Source organism: Pholcus phalangioides, unplaced genomic scaffold (genome assembly GCF_987345545.1).
Source record: "Pholcus phalangioides strain wild (caught in Gottingen) unplaced genomic scaffold, Ppha-v1.0 ptg000032l_1, whole genome shotgun sequence".
NCBI classification, from domain to species: domain Eukaryota; kingdom Metazoa; phylum Arthropoda; class Arachnida; order Araneae; family Pholcidae; genus Pholcus; species Pholcus phalangioides.
Genome location: NW_028301622.1, coordinates 1256268 through 1276039, shown reverse-complemented (window position 1 = coordinate 1276039; position 19772 = coordinate 1256268). Strand labels below are relative to the sequence as shown.

The 19772-nt window shown below is 36.4% G+C and overlaps 1 protein-coding gene across 1 annotated transcript in view; it reads right to left on the bottom strand.

Moving 5' to 3' along the window:
• The window catches only part of nompB (intraflagellar transport protein 88-like protein nompB), a 44267-nt gene extending 25736 nt beyond the window's left edge, over positions 1–18531 (bottom strand). Inside the window, exons 1-11 of the mRNA XM_089253169.1 lie at positions 18332–18531; positions 13961–14023; positions 10864–10920; positions 10520–10661; positions 9650–9725; positions 9460–9550; positions 6544–6648; positions 4933–5035; positions 4456–4570; positions 2694–2928; positions 2501–2571 (exon numbers count right to left, since the gene is read on the bottom strand). Of these exons, the coding sequence (XP_089109295.1) occupies positions 2501–2571; positions 2694–2928; positions 4456–4570; positions 4933–5035; positions 6544–6648; positions 9460–9550; positions 9650–9725; positions 10520–10661; positions 10864–10920; positions 13961–14023; positions 18332–18409 (1136 nt within the window). The 5' untranslated portion in view covers positions 18410–18531. The remainder of the gene's footprint in view (positions 1–2500; positions 2572–2693; positions 2929–4455; positions 4571–4932; positions 5036–6543; positions 6649–9459; positions 9551–9649; positions 9726–10519; positions 10662–10863; positions 10921–13960; positions 14024–18331) is intronic.
• Positions 18532–19772: the final 1241 nt, after the last annotated feature.

Below are 19772 nucleotides of genomic sequence, written 5' to 3'. Positions count from 1 at the left end.
TGCAACACCCTGAAGGAAGCATGCAAATAATAAGAAATTTACAACATGCATTAGCGGAGGTGAGATATGCAAATGATTAGAATTTCAGCGCAGACGCACATCACGCGCGCCTGTGGCGCCACTTCAAAGCGCTATTTAAGGCTTGGAGATTTCGACGATTTGAAGTACAGCAATTGTGTTTTTCTTGTGGTTTTTTCAAAAAAACGATCAATTATGCCTCGTAGAAAACAGCGATCATCTTTTGATCAAGTATCCGAGTTCGACAGAGGAAGGATAGTGGCCTACCGAGATTGTGGATTATCTTTCAGGGAAATCGGTAGTCGTGTTGGACTAAACCAAACAACTGTGATGCGGATATGTGATCGTAGGATGCAGGAGGGTACGACGGACCGACGTGTTCGATCGCATCCACCTGAGTGCACCACTTCACGTGATGACAGGCGTATTGTGCGTATGGCAGTGACGGATCGCTCAGCCACATCACGACCCATAGCACAGCACATACAGTCTGTACCGCATCATCCAGTGTCTGTGCGTACCATTCGACACCGTTTACAGCAGAGTGGTCTGTCCGCAAGACGTCCATTGCTTCGTCTACCCTTGACGCAGAACCACAGACGTCTCCGCCGCCAATGGTGCGATGAAAGAAGGATGTGGACGGCACAATGGAATGAAATTGTCTTTACTGACGAGTCACGCTTCTGTCTGCAACACCACGATGGTCGGATTCGAGTCTGGAGACACCGTGGAGAGAGGATGCTGAACAGCTGCGGTATGCACCGCCACACTGGTCCTGCACCGGATATTATGGTATGGGGCGGTATTGGATATCACTCTCACACTCCTCTAGTACGCATTGCCGGTACTTTAAAAAGCCAGCGCTACATCTCCGAGGTGTTGGAGCCAGTTGTCCTTCCTTACCTTCAGGGCTTGCCCACAGCCATATTTCAACAGGATAATGCGCGACCTCACGTGGCACGCATTGTCCAAAGGTGCTTCGTCAATCGCCAGATTGAATTGCTTCCCTGGCCAGCTCGCTCTCCGGATCTTTCGCCGATAGAAAACATGTGGTCCATGGTTGCTCAACGATTGACCCAGATTACATCCCCAGCTGCCACACCAGATCAACTTTGGCAACGCGTGGAAGCTGCTTGGTCTGCTGTACCCCAAGAACACATCCAAAGTCTCTTTGAATCAATGCCGAGGCGTGTGGCAGCGGTGATCTCCAACAATGGCGGCTACTCTGGCTACTGATTTTGGCAGGAACCACACTTCACAGAAGTCTATAAATTTAATCATTTGATGCTTGGTCAACATGTTATCTACAAAATAAATATTGTTGCGATATCTCTTGTCTTTCTTGGTGTTGCAATTTGGGTGGCCAGCAGTGTATATAGTAAAACAAAATAGTAAAACAAAACCTGACTGGCTTTGTAATGGGTGTTGTTGTCAAAGGTAATTGGATAAAATCACCTCGGACTTGATGGGATAGGTACTATGTGGGATTTTTTCAGTCAAGGATAAACAAATAGCATATAATGCAAACGTTAAGGACGAAACACACATTTTATCTTTATGCTTCCTTCGTTTTCTGTAAATCAAACTTCTGTAACTTCAATTAATACCAATTTCCGGATGCACTATGAAATAGATAAATTTGATTAAGGTTCATTTGCATAAACTACACATTGCTATTAAAACATTTTTCTTCAACTTTTGTTCACACAGATCTGGGTGCTTAGTGAAGCACCATGCTCAATGGCTGCATCTGGTTTCATACTCATGTTATTTATCGACACCTGAATAAAATACCTCTATTCATAAAGTTGTGTTATGTGTTATGGTAATCAGAGTTTAATCATATGCCAGAATCACCTTAGTAGGTGCTTGAAACTTAAAAAAAAAATTTAAGATCCTTTCTATTGAAGCACTTACATGCTCAACTCTGTAGCCATGTGGTTCCTGATCTCTTGACACCAGTGACTGACTAACAATTGAAATATACCATATTTTCCCAAACATTTTGACCCAATCACGCCCCTTTCAATTTTTTTTTTCATATTCCCTCCAACTCCAACCCATAGGATCCTATATTGTAAAATTTAGAACACATTTTGCTCTAGAAAACAATTATTGCATTAATCAGATAAACTCAGGTAACTTGGCACTTTCTAATGGCCCACTGGCCAAATGAGGCTCACAGAGGTGTTCCTAAAAACAGTATCAATGCACACAACATAAGTAAATCGTTTAGTGGATTGCAAGTAATGGTTGCTTCACATCTGGTCCATAGACTGAAAAGGTTGTATACCCTACTTTAAATAGCCATACCTCAATATTTTTAGCCATAAATTATTTTTTAATAGATATTGGGACGTCTTTTGAGAACTACAATAAACACTATGGGAACTATTATATAGGCCCTTTTTTCATATATAACTGCTTGAACCATAGAAATTTATGTATATCCTTATTCACAAAAGGAGACAAAAAACTTTACCTTTGTCTCTCAATTTTGCGAAGAGAATCGCTCTTTATCGCCTCGACAATTAGATTTGATTGAGGATCATCCTGAGAGGAAAATAAAGCTTGTTATAATTTTCCTATGTAACTCATACATAAAGTATAAAACTTATGTATAAGCAAAAAATGATATGAAACACCACGTCAACCATCAAAAAAGTATTACATACTGATGATATCGTATATTTGTCTTCATCATCGACGTGATCAAGGGTGATGTCCAAAAGCTTCAAGAAACTATGTTTCATCTTCTCTTTGTCACCAAGAGCCTGGTGACAGAGTATCAAATACAGAGCCGTTTGGAAATCTGCTTTCTCAGCCATTATATACTCATATGATGTTATGGCATCCGTATACTGACCAAGCTTGACAAATGCTAATCCTATATTTTTCATAACTTTGATTCTGAAAGATACAAACAACAAATTCTCCATCACTGATTGCACTTATGTCAATCAATTATCACATATAATAATTTCATACTTGTACAGAACAGAAAAAATCACTACCCCTTGAAGTAAGTGTACAACTTCACAAAGGATGAATTGCAGTGAAGAAAAACCCAAACACTCAAAAAAAAACAAAAAAAAACATGTTGCTGCTAAAAAATACAATTGCACATGAGAAAATTGGAAGTAGAATTATGTGGCACACTAATGGAGGATGTAATGAACATAAAAATTATTGAATTGACAGGTATCAGGTACATCAGGGTTGTCTTTAAGACATCATGAGCCCAGAGAAAAGAGAAACTCTGCTTCGTCTCCATACCCACAAAAATTTAGAATCTTGAGACACTGTCATACGAATAAAGACATTGGGTGGTGCAGCTTAAGCCTCGGGAACAATGATTTATGGCTTTCGAAACAAGAGCCTTTGAATAGTGGCTGGATGGAACAATAATTTACATCTAAATTCTACATAACAACAGGCAATGTTCAGACATTTCAGAATGAGCAGCAAAAAAGACTGCCCCTGTGCACTGCTGCATATTACCTACAATTATGTCTGGAAGCTAATTGAAAATGCTCCCAGAGTATTTCTCTCCTACCTATCAGAGGCCTTTGATTGAACTGTGCTTGGACATGGACAGTTTTCAGTCATCCTGAGGCCATCTGCCTATATGTCTGTACACCTGCCAAACTGATCCCATTTATTCTAACATCTGTGAAACAAACAAAATCTTGTTCTGGATGACGCAGAACATTTTATACACATGTTATATTCCTTTATACACACGCACTGTATATATTGTACATTTCAATCTTGTTAACGTGAGGACCAAGGGCAGGTTGATAAGGTAAGATGGTCTTAGTATATATGGAGGGGAAACTGTGTGTGTGTGCAGCAAGAACTGTAATGGAAATATTTACGATGTTTGCTTTTGCAGCGGGAAGAATAGTGGAAAATAAGAACATGATGCAAAAAATGTAAATTTCTAAGAACAATAATTATATACAGTATGAGCTAATTAATTTATTTCAATTTTGTTTTCATAACACTTTAGATCAGCGGTTCTCAACCTTTTTTGACTCATGGAGCCCTTTTTAGTATATAATTTCTATGGCGGAGCCCTGTTTGACTCGAGGAACCCTTTTTTGTACATAATTATTAAGGCAGAACCTTGTAGGCCTCTCTTAATCTATTAAATTTACTGATTCATTTTATTTTCCTCATCGTCGCACAGCCCCTGGAGCACTGGTTGAGAACTGCTGCTTTAGATAATTGTTAAAAATTTTTAGTTCTCTCCCCCCTACACCACCACCACTGTTTGAGTGAGGCCAGAATTCTTCCTCTTAATAGAAAGCCCTGGTCATGCGAGAGCACCATCTACATTTTCTATAACATAAGTTTCTCCCCACCTCAAAACTAATAAAGAAAGAAATAATTAACATAAAACATACACACACAAAAGAATTCTCAATAACCCACCTCATGTCTCTGTGAGTGCTTGGAAAATTATCCAATGCCATCCGATAAAATTTTATAGCCTTTGGATAATTGCCTTGTTGGAAGTACAAATTACCTATGTTTACCTTCAGGCGACCTGAAATTCGGAAGAGAACAAAAACATGTAAGTTGCACAGGGCCGTAACTAGAGGGGAGCATGGAGGGCAACTGCCCCGGGCGGCAATTTTAGATGAGAAAACAGAACACTGTTTTAAAATTATCTAATTTTAAAGTTGTGGGGGCGGCAAAAATCCTAGTTATGGCCCTGACTTGCAACATATATGAAAACAAGTTCATTAACTAAGAGCATAAAATCAGAATCATTGAGCAAAAATAATTTTGTAGAAATTCTGGAGAATGTAATCAATCATGATGGAAAGCAACAATAACAGACAATTTTGCTTAAAAACACAAATATGACATGCTTGACACAACTCATATCAGACAAAAGGTACTCACCACCATTACTGAATGAACGATTCCTTATAATGATCTGATATGTGTTCATAGCTTCGGTGAACATCTCGTTGTTTGCATAGTGACATGCCAGGTTCAACAAGACCTGAAAAGACGTGATCCATCAAAATGTGATAATTTTATGTAACCAGACATTGAAATTTCAAACATAGTGTATATATTTCACAAAGACAGATACAAGAATATTACTATTTGATGACAACATCTACAAAAATTAGTGTTTTGCTCTGTTGGGATTTTCGCACAAAATAAATTGTTATAAGTTTTGGCCATGATTTTTGTTTGAACAAATTATGAATTCTCTATCACAAGGCTCAAAAGAGATTTCTTGAAATAGTCCTTTAATCTGCATAAGTGGGTCTTTACTGAAACAAACAAATATTGCAATGCAGTGGCTCTCAAACTATTTTGCCTCACAGCTCCCTAGCCATCACAAATGTGCAGTTCTACATTGCCATTCGTTCACTGATACAGTAGACTCTCACTAATCTGGCCGGAGCAAGGTGTGCTGAATTACCGAAATCGCCAGATTACTGCAAGTTAATTGAAAAAGCCCATTTAAATAAAATTAACTTCTGCACACAGATATGTTTTTCTCTTCTATGCTAAAATCCGCAAAGAAACGCAAATTATTGGGTGCGCTAGACTAGCACTTGGCTGGATTAGCAGTCTACTGTACTTTGAAAAATAAATATCAGTACCATCTAGAATGTTTTCTACAATTTCTGCATAGGCAGAGACACGGGGGAGAAACTTGTCTCCCCCAAGCATCAATGGCAGAGCTGATTGATATAATGTATGTTCATATATCTGAATTGGCATCATTATGCCTCCCACCAAACAATCAAGTCTATCTCCTCCTATGAACCTCTGGCCCATAAAGAGGTTCCATCCAGCACTAAAAGGGTGTTGCTAAAACTCTATAAATACACCCAATATGGTAAGCAGGGTTTGTATCCCAGAAGCATTAACCATCTCTCATTTCCAGATTGCTGACTGAAAAGGTTGGACATCCCCCCCCCCCAATCCAGATACTTGTCAAAATTCTGTTTAAGGGACAGATACCCTGATTGCATGGTCTTGAAAACGTTGACCTCAGTTGCAAATTTTAGTGGAATCTTCGATGCCATTATAACGAAATTTTAATGCACAACCATGACGTGATTGGCATAATTTTTAAACCTTGTATTTTAAACGTAAGGCAAAATCTCATCTGCTATTGATAGGTTTCACTGTATACAACTAATATTCTTTATAGACGATCATGAGATACATATCAATATCATCCCATCCTATTTTGTGGGCTATGTCTCTGACAAAGGCAAGACTGTGTTAATGCATAGGCTCACCAGGGTATGACCTGGGGAAGAAGAGAGTGGACTCTTGATGCATAAAAGGACTTATGAATCTTAAATAGCAATTGACCTTAATTGTGTCAAACTTTTAAGGGGACCCAGCATATTGTTTGGCTCAGAGAATGGGGTGCTCATGATGCTGTTAAGATAACCTTGAAAAGAGGTTGGTAACCCTCCTAAGAGCTGCTGTGCATGCTTTTACAACAACTGCTATAATGGATAATAATTAAGAAATTACAGAAAATGTGAGATCCATATTTGGTGTGACTTCCAGAGCCATTTGTTCTCTCTGTCGGCTCAGAGCTCTTTCTTTACTGGCAGCCTCTTTGGCCTTTTCCAATGCCTGAAAAATGGAGGAAAAAAATCAATACAAGCATCGGCACAATATAATGATCATGCCACCATAACCCGAAATACCAAAATATTAAAATCATGTAAATGTCTTTATTATAAGGGTTTTCAATCCAAGGTATTTTAAAACTAATGAAACAAACTTAAAAGGGGTGACAGAATGTTCAGGTTTGTTTACAAGTATGTTCACTTCTCAATATTCACTTTTTAAAATGCATTTAAATGCATGTGCATCATTCTACGTAATTAAGTTTTTATGGTTTTGAGATGGGATCAATTTTTACTATGGTCAAAAAGTTCTAAGACTTATTTTATTACGGAAGAATGAATACAGATTGAATACAGATGGAAACTGTTCATTTGGTGTTTCTTTCGAAGTGAACTACCCTATGCAATTATACCATTGTTTATACGAAGATGTGAATGCATATTGCAAGCTTGTTTTTCGTCTCTTCTAGTGCCGTCATCGCTGCTCTTTTTCAGAAACTGTGAATCCCTGCACTTTCACCTCCAGTATAGTAATGTCTTGATCCTTCCTTTCCTAATTTATTTTACCTTTGATTCTAAATTGAAATTCATTCACCCAGGTTCGAATAAATATTATAGGACCAAGACAAGGGGTGAACCAATCCTTAAGATGAAGGAAAACAACACAACACTTCCGTGAACAAATAAATCAGAGTCAAATTTTAAGGTGAAAAATATTAAATTTTAACAATTAAAAAGGTTATACGGACAAAATGTAAATAGCTGCTGAATGAAGGTCAAATTTTCCAAAACAAAAAAAAATCGTTGCAATGATTGAAATTAAAGGCTTACATATTATCCTTCTCTGTCCAACAGTCCGTCATTAACGGGTGAGAAATCAGGATTGTACGTTCGAATGTTCAAAGATGACGACCCGCAGAAGGAGACGAATTGTGTCTATTGCTGCAGATGACAGCTGAATCTTGAAGAGGTGAATATGGAGGTTTGTCCATAATGAAGACGAAATTGGTTTTCACACATACACTGAAGGCTAGGAATATTTTTTCTGCTGGTAGGAGCACTTTTCAGGAGTATTAACAGTAGCTGGGCTACTATCGGCCTCTTTGAAGGCGAAGCCGTTCTCTTCATTTCCTCTATAATCTGAATTGATGATTTGGCTATTGATCCACAGACCCCCTTTCTTAGGATTTCCTGATATATCATACAATCAACACATTCACGTTATTTAGCACATAGCGGAAAGCCCATGTGATTTACTCGAGATCTCAGGATTTCACTACATTTCTGGCAGCGTAATTATTTTCAAGTGAGGCACATTGTAAATTCAAATCACCAGCGAGCGAAAAATATACAACTTGCCCATACTATGAAAATAAAAGTATTGAGAGTTCACATCGTTGACTCACACTCCAATTACAAGCGAGAGAAAAACTAACCCGCCAGTAGCGTAGAAATTATATCAAGAGTCTACGAGAAATTTTCCTAGAGGGTATGTTAAAAAGGCCCCTTGGCGAGACAAAACTATATTAAAATGTCCTAGGTACAGGTCCTGAAGGGAATTGAGGTACCACAGAAAAAGGTGAAAATCTTAAGGGGACCGTCCAGACCTTCGGAGAATTTCCTCTCGCCAAGGACCCCTAATCACACCCCCTGAAAAACAAACATTACCTTATATGGCTCGATGACCATCTCCTTCACTCTCTTACAACCCTTTGTAATTCAATCCGTGTTTCTCATCTGGGGCCCCAAGGCAGCAGTACAGTGTACAACTGTATCTTAAGGCCTAAACTTTCTATAGAATAGATTTTGCTTTCCACTATTATTATTATATGATACCATAAAATATACAATTAAATATATATATAAGCATATGATTAATTATGCAAGATTCCGCTGTAAATAAAAATCCAACATCCCATAAAGCAAATCCATTCAATATAATAATCTTTTCTTTTCTCTACAATTAAAACTATTTTAAGATTAAGTTAATGTAATGTTATGATGAATTTTGACAATTCAACATAACAGTAATATCATTGCCCCCTTAAGCAAATTCTTTATCTGAGGCAAAAGTCACATGGGGGCAAGATCAGGGGAATAAGTTGGTTTTGAAAGTATCAGAGTGTGATGTTTTGACAGGTAAATCTGACACCCAGAAGGTAAGTCCTTAAATGCTGGCATGATTTGGTGAAAAGCAAATAACCAGATCTTTGGATTGCCAAGTCCTGAGTGTTCCATCACGACAATGTGACAGCTCACAAGTCCCCCCTGGCGTCAGATTATTAGTAGTGTTTGGTGCGTTTCTGGAGTGGTCTGGTTCTATTTTGGTGCATTTCTGAAGTGGTGCTGTGCTTTCTTCCTTCTCGATTTATAACGATAACACTATGATTTTTAGCTTCTTTAGTGTAATGAGCTTTTTGTCAGATTGCCTGTCAAAACATCACGTTCCAATACTTCTATATACAATCAGCTTATTCTCCTGATCTTGCCCCCATGTTTTTTTCCTCGGATAAAGAATTTGCTTAAGGGGCAAGCGATTCTCAGGTTCCAAAAAAAAGTGCAGTGAGCAGAGATGAAGACACTGGAGGGTTTGAAAAAAACAGGCTTGTGATCCGCATTCACATCTTTGTATAAACCATGACAAAAATGCATAATTGCACAGGGTAGTTACTTCGAGGAAACACCAATATTGTTTTATCTGTGTTCATTCTTCCGTAATAAAATGAGTCTCTGAACTTTTGAACATAGTAGTATAAAACTGTAGTATGTTGCAGTGAATCATTCTAGTAACATATACAATGTAGTTTGTACTCACTAGTCTCATTTCTCCAGATGCGGCAGCAAAACAACTCTCTTCCAAAAGCTCAGATACTTTCTTTTCAAGTTGCTTCAGTCGTTCTTCGGGACTGTAAAAAATGCATGAAAGCTCAGTAGAGTTACTTTTTTGTGTGTTGTGTTACACAATAATGAATAATATATGTAATAGTGACCTGAAATTTACCAACCTGCTTTCATCTTTTGCAAGTAGCGGGGAAACTGAACTTCTGGCTTGATTCAGGGGGTCAAAAACACCTGGTGCACCTGCAATGCAAACAGGAAAAATATTTTACTGTAAAACAAAGGATTACAAAAAATTAATTACAATGAAATACAAGAACATTTTTCTCAAATAGTATGGAAGTGTATATTTGTTCCGGCAGATTGGTGACATCATAATTTACTTTTAGGCAATTACAATCTACACCAGGAGTTCTTAACCTTTTTCAGCCGCGATCTAAAATCAGCAACCAGATCAGCCTCACGACCCATATTACTTTCTTTTTCGAAATTAGTGAAACCAGTGAAGCAATAAGTGCATTTATAACAAGACCGTGAGTAGATTTTTACGACCCATCTTGAAAGCCCCAGCAAATCAAGTTTGGGTCATGATCCATAGCTCACGAATCCCTGACTGTGAATAAATTTATACTACCCATCTCGGAGGGCTCTACAAATGAAGTCTTGGTAGTGACCCATAGCTCAAGATCTCCTGGCTGTTAGTGGATTTTTATGGCCCATCTCAAAGTCCCTGCCAATCAAATTTGGGTCATGACCCATAGCTCGAGTCCCTGGCTTAGTGGATTTTTACGACCCATCCGGGAAGCCCCTGTGAATGAAGGTTAGGTTGTGATCCAGAGCTCAAGAATCCCTGGCTGTAAGTGGATTCGTATGACACTTTTTGGAAGCTTCTGTGAATCAATCTTCAGTCGGGACCCATAGGTTAAGAACACCTGATCTACACTATATGTGTTGCATTTGAAAGTTTAAAGGTAAAAGATACTTCCAAATTAATTTGCGATATTGATTACAGAAACAAAATAACATGAAATTTATACCTCTGTGTCCACTAGATGTGAAACCAGCTCCCCGAACAGCAGTCATTGGTCTAGCCATGCTATCCTGTCCCCCACCACCACCTCCTCCTCCCATAGCAGTCGAAAGGCCAGATGACGATGGCAACGTACCCCTTCCCTGGAACTGTGGGAGAAGAAAATAAATAACTTGATAACACATAGATACTGTACTTCTAAATTGGTTTTACTTGAGAGTTTAGCACAATAAGAGCCCACAATCGACTCAGATTATAAGAGCTATTCATCAGATAAATACTATAAGAAATATTCATTAGATAAATACAAGAAATGATACTGGAAATAATGCATACAAAACGGCAACTTACGCCTGCACCTGAATAGCCGGTTGCCAAGCGAGACGTTCCCGGAACTTTGGCGGTTGGCTAAAAGAAAAAATGTTTTTAGGTGAAATATACATGGAAAAGTCTATTCATTTCGTGAGTCACATATCATAAGAGTGTAAAAAATGATTGTTTAAGAACAGTATCAAAGGAAAACATCTACATTTGATGATCAGGGCCATTTTGTAGACCATTTTCCCCCCAAAGGCAGATTAACATCCAGTTTTGGTTTTAATCTTTCTATATCTAATTATCTCACCCTCCAAAAGTTATGGCTGCAGTTAGCACTACTACTACTACTAAACCACACATGCACCTCGTCCATATTCCTCTGCGGAACCTCTAACGAATTGGTACATGCGGGAATGTGTGTGTACGTGTAGTGAAACCTGACGTGAAGTTTGTTTCTGTGTAATGCTTGTTATGTGTCGTGCTGCCATCAACCACCAGTTTTTCTAACTGTGAGTGAAGTGTAATGATTGAATAATTTATCGTTGTAGGCGTGTTGCTCTCTGTGGTGCAGTTAGCACTGCAGATTTATGATTTTATCAATTTGAGATTTTTTAAAAGCGCATAAAATGGCAAATATGATGCAATGTATTCAATAATTCTAATTCCCTCCAGTGATGATTGATTCAATTTGTGTACTGTAAATGCAATTTTTTTTTTTAAATACACATATGAAATTGAGAGCACACACACAAAAATGACATATATGTGGCTCCAAGGGACAATTGTCCTTCCAGAAAGCCTACAAGATTGATATCTTCTCTGTTTACACAAGCAAGAAACAGAGAGAAAATAATAATAATTAAGTAAAAAATAATAATAATAGCAAAAATATAATAAGTGATACATATATATACATATTTTTTCCTTTCTTCTGAATATTTCTATTTGTTTAGCCGTCAATTTGAACCAAAGTACATTACAATGTTATTAGGTTTCTATTTACATGAAGACAAAGTAATGAGATAAAGTTGATCAAGAAAAATATAAAACAGGCGATTGTAATTTCACAATTGTGAAGGTTTCGCAAAAAGTTCAAAAATCCTATATATTGTAAGTGATTCAGTGTGCAAGACATAATTTATGCGATAGTGTCCAGTGGCATCGGAGCCGGGTGTGCTGTGGGTGCTCAAGCACCCCCGGTAATTTGTGGCATGGATCCGAGAACCCCCAGAATTGATCCAGAAATTAAAATTTCCGATATAAAACTAAAGACGAGCACCCACAGTTTCGAAACACTTCCGACACCTCTGATAGTGTCACATGTACATGTGAAAATGAAATAAAGCAATCAAAATATTTCATAATACTAGGAGAATATAGTTTTCATTATTTCAGACGTTTTTACATATTGATATATTTCATACTTTCTGTTAGTGTTGTTAGTTGTTTGGTACTCTGATTGGAAAAAAATTCATTATTTTAGGTACAATTGAAGGAGAAACTTTTTTGGAAGAGATATTTTTAGTTTTTGGTATTTGATATTCATGTTTAAATCTTATCGTGGTTCTATTTATTTTTCTCTGTAACCATTCGTTGTTTCTTGTTAAGAAGTTAATCATTCTGTAAATATATAACTGTCTGATGTTAAAAGTATGACTATTTATATTATTATTGTTTTCACAATGTGTATCTATTGCCATATGTCTCATTTTATTATATATGTTGTTTAGTTAATTTGGTATGTCCCTCCCCAAGTACATAAGCCATAGGTTATTATGGAGAAGACCCAAGCATAGAAAATATCTTTTAGAAAGTCTGCTTCTATTAGGTACTTCAATCTATATATCAGAACTATGTGAAATCTGAGTTTTTTGACAAGTTTGTTGCAATGAGCCCTCCATTTTAGATCATCTTGAATTATTATTCCTAAATATTCATACTTGTAGACTCTTTCTATGACTTCACAATAACAGTTATGTTGTACCCGTGGGTGACGGTTATGGATTTTAATGTGAATTTCAGTGTCATGATGAATGCTTCATGTTTTTATGCATCAATATTTTGTTTTACTAACGTTCACGTTCAGTTTAAGTTTATTTTTTGTCATTCACTGATTGTTATTTCTAAGATCATTTTCGGTTTTTATTAAAAGACTTGTTATATCATCATACATATCTTCTATATATAATGCTGTATTGTCTGCAAATGAGATTAGCTGTCCGTTCAGGTACATTCTGCAAAAGTCATTTATGTAAATTAAGAATAATGTGGATCCCAACACTGATCCCTGAGGAACACCTTTTTGGGTTTCGTGGTAATCACTAATTTTCTTACTTATAGTAACTGCTTGGTGTCTATGTAAATAATAAGTTCTGAACCATTCAAGTACTTGTCCCCTGATTCCAGCCTTATGTAATTTTCTTGTTAATATATTTAAGTCAATGTTATCAAATGCTTGCTTGAAATCCAGATAGACTATTATGCAATATTTGTTATTATTATAACCATTATTTAGATAATTAAACACTTTTAATGTAGTCATTTCAGTATTTTTGTTTTGCTGGAATCCATGCTGATTGCATGCAATAAAGTTGTTATGGTTTATAAAGCTAATTAATTGCCCATTCATATGTTTTCAATAACTTTTGAAAATACTGGAAGAACTGAGATTGGGATCAATAGTTAGCCATATTGTTAGGATCTCCTTTTTTTGTAGATCGGATGTATGAGGGAGAACTTGAGTTCATTGTAAAAATGACTTTTACTCACCAAAGGAAAAGGAGGGGGGGGGGGTCAAACAAATTGGTACATGCCAGAATGCGTGCATAAATATTGGTGGAGATTATGTTGAAAAATAAAAATAGTTTTGAAGTGATTATCACTGTAAGTCATTTTTAATTACCTTATTATGACTTGCTTAATAACTCTTTTATGTATATAGTTTACAAACTTCGATGGACATGAATGTTCAGCTCATAAAATTGAAAGTATGGAAATCGTAATGTTTTTCAAAGAAACAAAATTCTATTTAAGACTAGAGGACCAGTTTGTAGAAATGTTTTAGTTCATAAATTGGAGGTTTGTGAAATCAAGTGATAACTTTATGAAACATTAACTGAATAAATCTCACCAGAGGTCTCCTTCCATAACTTGTTTTGATTGCCTGCTGAAGAGCTTCATCCTCTAAAATACCCTGAAAAATTGGAAATATTGAAAACATGTAAGATTAACGAAAATCAGTAATTTTAGATTTAAAAAAAAAGAAAGAAAGCATTTTTTAATATTTACAGTAGAATACCTCTTTGTGAACAAGGGAAGTGAGCCATTCTCTTCTCTAAGAGAAGTGATGACTTCTCTTACCAAATGGCAAAAGAGGCAAACTCTTGGGGCGCTTTTGCTGTTTAAATGAAACTGCTTCATCAAACTTATTACATCTTTGGGTTTTCTAAGATACACTATTCTTTCAAAACTTTTTATGGGTCAATCTTGCAAAAATTCCGATTTCTACTTGATGCCATTTCCAGTCACTTACTCTCATTTGTTCAACAGTTTTCCATAGCGATTTTATCATAGATTTTGCATATTTCAGTATTTTAAATTTGTACTTTTCTATTATAACAATCCACACATTTTTTTTGACACCAAATTGGCACATTTTGGCTTGGTTCTTTCTGCACATCTTCACAGTGCAATACTAAGCTCATCGAGGCCATATTTAGGCTTCTTGGCAACAACATCATGATATAAAAGGATGATTCTCATGAAAGTGACCTAAATTGTGACCCAAGCAGTTTAAATTAAATATATTTAATACAGATTTTTTTTTCATCACTTTTAATTTGTATTCGTTTCTGAAAAGTCGCCACTCTATTTAAAAATTTTTTCATCAAGATTTTTACAATTTGCTTGAACAATTTTTCATTTGTTAAGGAAAAAGCTTCTCTTGGCTTTCCCCTAGTTCATTTTTCACATTTTGAAAAATGATAACTTTCTATCCTAAAACAAAAATATATTCTTTTTTCAATAATATATATTTTTAGGATATGTATAATTTTATATTTCATATTTTTAAATATTTTTTATCAATAGTTTATAGCCAAATAAAAATTTTCCCCAGCTTTTTTTATTTATTCGTGGCATTTAGAAAACATTGGTTCAAGTCCAACACCACAAGTTGCCACCTATCAAATTTTGTGTTGAGAAGGTTAAGAAGAATGTAGCCATCCATCACTTGAACCTCCTTTTAAATCAATTAGAAATGTAAACTAATTCACAAATTAGGTTTATTCAGGAAAAAAGAGGCAAATGTTTTTATTAAATGTCCTTCCCCTGACTACTTTTTTTTTTGTGAAAAATATATAATTGAAAATTATTTTCACTTTACCACATGTTTCAGTTGAGAGACATCTATTATTTCTGAAAAGCACACGTTTTCAACATGCTTAGTTTTTTGATCAGTGTTGCAAAACATGTAAAGATGTCTTTCACCTGGAATTAGGTAACCAGAAGGGCAGTTCAACCATAATAAGTTGAGGGGGGGGGGGGGAAGTATAAAAATCTGAATTTCTCGGTTGCAACATCCAAGCTGCAATAATGTTTCATTTAAAGACTTTACTTTGAGAATGTAACTTGTGCTCTAGCAAAACCGACAAATTAGAAATTCCATAAAACTGATGAAAAAAGGAGCGAGAAACACAAATAAAAAAGAAATTAAAATGCAATTGACAAAAAATTATTCAGAGTATCAGTGCCTGTCCAAAATGAAGATGAGCAACCAAAATAAATGGAACATGTTGCGATTGTCAAGCATAAATATCAAATTAAGCGTTGCAAAAGGCATAATGCAACAGACAAATCATCAAATTTGTCTATCTCTTAACATGGTTAAATTTAAATTAGTTTTTTTTTCACACAAGTGCAAATTCCCAGACTTGAAAAATCTATAGTTTGTCACGCAACATGATATTTCACTGCCAATAAAATCTGTCATACAAATAAAAGGGGAAAATGGAGATTTTTTTGATGAACAGCATAAGGTGACCATATATCCCGTTTTCAAGGGAAATTCCCATAGTTTCCCTAATTAAGGCATCCAAAATTTTTTTTAAGATGTCCGGTTTTCAACGAAATCCACTTGGATTTTCATTCTTCTCCATTAAAATCAAAGATTGAAATTGTTTTGCAAATTATAAATTGTGTTATGATAATTTCATTACAAATACGAATATTCATTTTACATATTTAGTCTCATGATAAACCGTTCTTTGTGTTTTTTGTGTAAAATTCATTTTAATCCACATTGATTTTCAGTAGTGCTTTATTTCTTGCCATTCTACATTTTAGCAATAATTGGCAACTTCATATATTTTTGACATCATATTTGGCAACAATCTGAGATTTTCAATTTTTTGAAATCCTAGTTCTCGTATCTAAGATTACAAGGACTGGGGGATTCTTTTAGTGATTTTTCATTTTTGCTAAGCAGAATATGAGGATTTTGAGGCACTTTTCTATGAAGGTACGAAAAAATTGGAAAAATGTGGTTTCCGACCAGAAGATTTTAATAAGGCTAAAAAATCGGAAGCACCAGCAGCTATGTTTTTAACCATGAATTTTTAATGAAGTTCATTGATGACTATACTTTTGTTCATTAGCAGGTAAAGAAGAGCCCTTAAAAATTTTTTTGGTTGACATTTTTTTTTGTAACTGTTCTTTCATTTTTTATCCAATTTCGTGCGAATGCCCAAAAAATATTTGGCAGAATTCATCGGAATATCTCTCGGAATGTAAACCAGCACTGCTGAAATGAAAGCTGTATTAAAGATAATACACCTCTGGCTACTTTATAACACACCAACTCCAATCATGTATTGTCGTACGGCAATTTCCAACCTGTGGAGGTGGATGGGAAATGAAGGCACCATCTATAAGTGGTCACCCCAAACTCGATAAGTAGAACACTCACGTTCCTGGTATTCTTGCCCAGATTTGAACCTGTGGACTTTGACGATAATCTTCATAGTAGAAGACGGGCATCATAATGGAAGACTGTGCCTCTCTGGCTCTCAGCTATTTGGGGGTTGCTGGTTACGCTGTCTTGGTACATATCAGTTTTTGTTGCAGTTTAGACCCCTTCAGAAAGTCGCTAACTGTGGCAACGTTTACCTTCTGCTTCAACTGGATTATACTGCTTTCTCAGTGTGCTAAGGCTTTAATCTGCTTAGTGAAATACTATTGTCATGTTTCTTGTTGTGGTGAAAACAGAATTGATAATTTCAGTCCGGGGGGCAGAGGCCCCCTTTAACAGCCGGAGGAGCGAAGCAAAGTCCGAGCATAGAGGGGCGGCCGAGCGTGAACAAAGTTCGGCCTACAGATGCAGCCACTGATTTGCATATTGGATGTGTCTACATTAGCGATTGGATGAAACGTTTTCTGCACTAATGCATTGTTGAACTATGTGTCATTTCACTTCCATCGCACGTTGTTGCAGGATGTTCTGCTCAGTCGCTTTTCATCACCAATGTTTTTAAATTCTTAATAGTGTTAAATAATTTCTGTTGGGCCGAGGCCTTGTAACTTCAAACTGTTTGGAATTTATTTTTCTAGTGATTTTAATTTCTTATTGTCGCGATTCTTTTTAAAACTCAGTAGTATGAGTTTACCGCCCATTCGATATTCCGCGTGGATTATTTCAATTTATTACATGCATTTTGGATTATTTCATATGTGCGCCCTAAGGATTATTCCAATTTCTATAGGATTATTGCTTTATTAGTGGAGGATGTAAAAAACAGGTGAGTGGTGAAAAAAGCTTTTTTATTTTCCTTTCTCAGGGTTACATTAGACTTGGCACTGCTTAGCGCCATGGTGCCAAAGCAGTGCCAAGAAGGGTGCTTATACTGTTTTTTCACCCCAATGACTCAACACTTGGGCATTATGCATAATTTGCATAATCGTTGGTAAAAGTGATAATATTTTTATAGTACTTATTAAATTTACCAACAAGGCTTGTGTGGGCACTATGCATAATCGCCAGTAAAAGTGATAAATTCAGGGAAATTTATCAAACTTACCCAAATACTCGGCTTCTTATGCATATCAACCAGATTTATCACATTTACCATAACATATATACACATAGCTATTTAATGCAATTTGGGATACACACCCGTCTTCAGGGAATGCTTCGATATCTCTTTGAGACTGGAAGCGGGGTGTGTCCGGTTCTTTAATGTAAGACAATTGCAATTGGAAAAACAAGTCTAATTCTTTACTGACCTGTCCTTATACACACAAAGTAATTGGAAATTAATTCTTATTTACATTTATAGTAAATCATTCAAAAATATATCTTCTAAATGTATAAAGCCATAGTCTTACAGCTTTGTAAGGATAAAAAATAATTCACATTTCTCAAGGCAACACTGGAGAAATGCTAACAATAAAAAAGTGAATGGACCTTTCAAACAAAACCAATGCAAGAATTTGATAAACAACTTACAGTGGCGTCTAGTGATGGATGATAATCATTGTATCCTTCATAAAGATCATCCTCATCCACATTCAAGACCTGTATCATCTCTCTCTCTCTCTCTCAAGACAAATGTTTACAAACAAAACAATAAATTAATGATGTTTCAACTTTAAGAACGAGGAGTTTCCATAGGAACAAACCGAAATGTACAAACATTGAGACGACGCAACAGAGTTGCCAGATCCTTAAAAAATTTTAAGCCAAAATTATCCTCAAAAATAGCGAAAAATATTTGAACCTCGTATGGTCAGCTGAGGACTGATGAAAATTTGAAGTCCACGACGACTTCTGCTGCCATCTATGTAATAATTTGAGAAATGAATCACAAACAGGAAAAATAGGACTTACGCTGTCATCAATTTTTCCCATTGGTGGTTCGGTTTTAAAAAAAAAGGTCCATTGGGTGATGAGAGTTCGTACGTACATGCTAATTAGTACTAAAATTAACATCATTGGTCAGTTCCACCCCTCTACGATCTTGGATGGATTTAGGAGAAAACGGGTTTTTTTTTGTAGGTGGTTTGTACAAAGGAAAAGAACGAAAAGAGAAACCTAATATAAGAAAAGAAGAGAAGGAGCAAAGAAAGAGAGAGAGAGAGAGAGATAGTTAGAAAACGACAAATATTCCCACGGAAGGGATGCATAAAATAGAATAAGACCATAAAAGTTAATTGCCTGGCATGTAGACTGGTCAAGTCATAGGCGGAGATAAACTTAGAAGTCTGGGGGGCAAGGTCATTATTGCTGGGGGGGGGGGGTTATTATGATGATGTCAATACATTAGATAAGTCGACTCCATCTTTGAAGCTGGGCGGAGATACGGCCCCCCCCCGTATCTCCGCCCATGGGTCAAGGGATGGGTTTTCAGTATTACAGGGGGGGGGGGGAGAAGAAGAATATATATACGGAGGGGGTATTGCGCAATCTTTGAAGGAGCCTTTTAAGTAAGTGGCCATAAAAATAAGGAGTTGAATGATGGGGGAATAGAAGTATTGTACATGTTTTGTACTTTTAAACGGCTAAAGACTCCTTTATTTTTCCGTCTTTATTATTATTATAATTGGATAGGAAAATTTTTGAACTCTCCCGCATCAAGTGATTTCTATGGTTATCAACGCCATAGCAATGTGTTGGGAGGAACGAATTGTGTAAATTCTTCGGATCGTCCCGTATTTTACGGGTCAGACAAATTTTTTCCGTTGTGTTCGCTCTTGGGAGGGGTGATCGTTCTTATCGCCCACCTCCACTTCTGGATCCGTGCTTGAGTGAGGGCAGATATTTTCATCTGTGAATGAAGCTGAGGCAGGCATCTTCAGATTCGAATGGGGTGAAGATGGACACCTTCAACGCTGTGAATAGAGCGTTGGCAGATATCTTCAATCGCGAATGGATTGGACGCAGATATCTT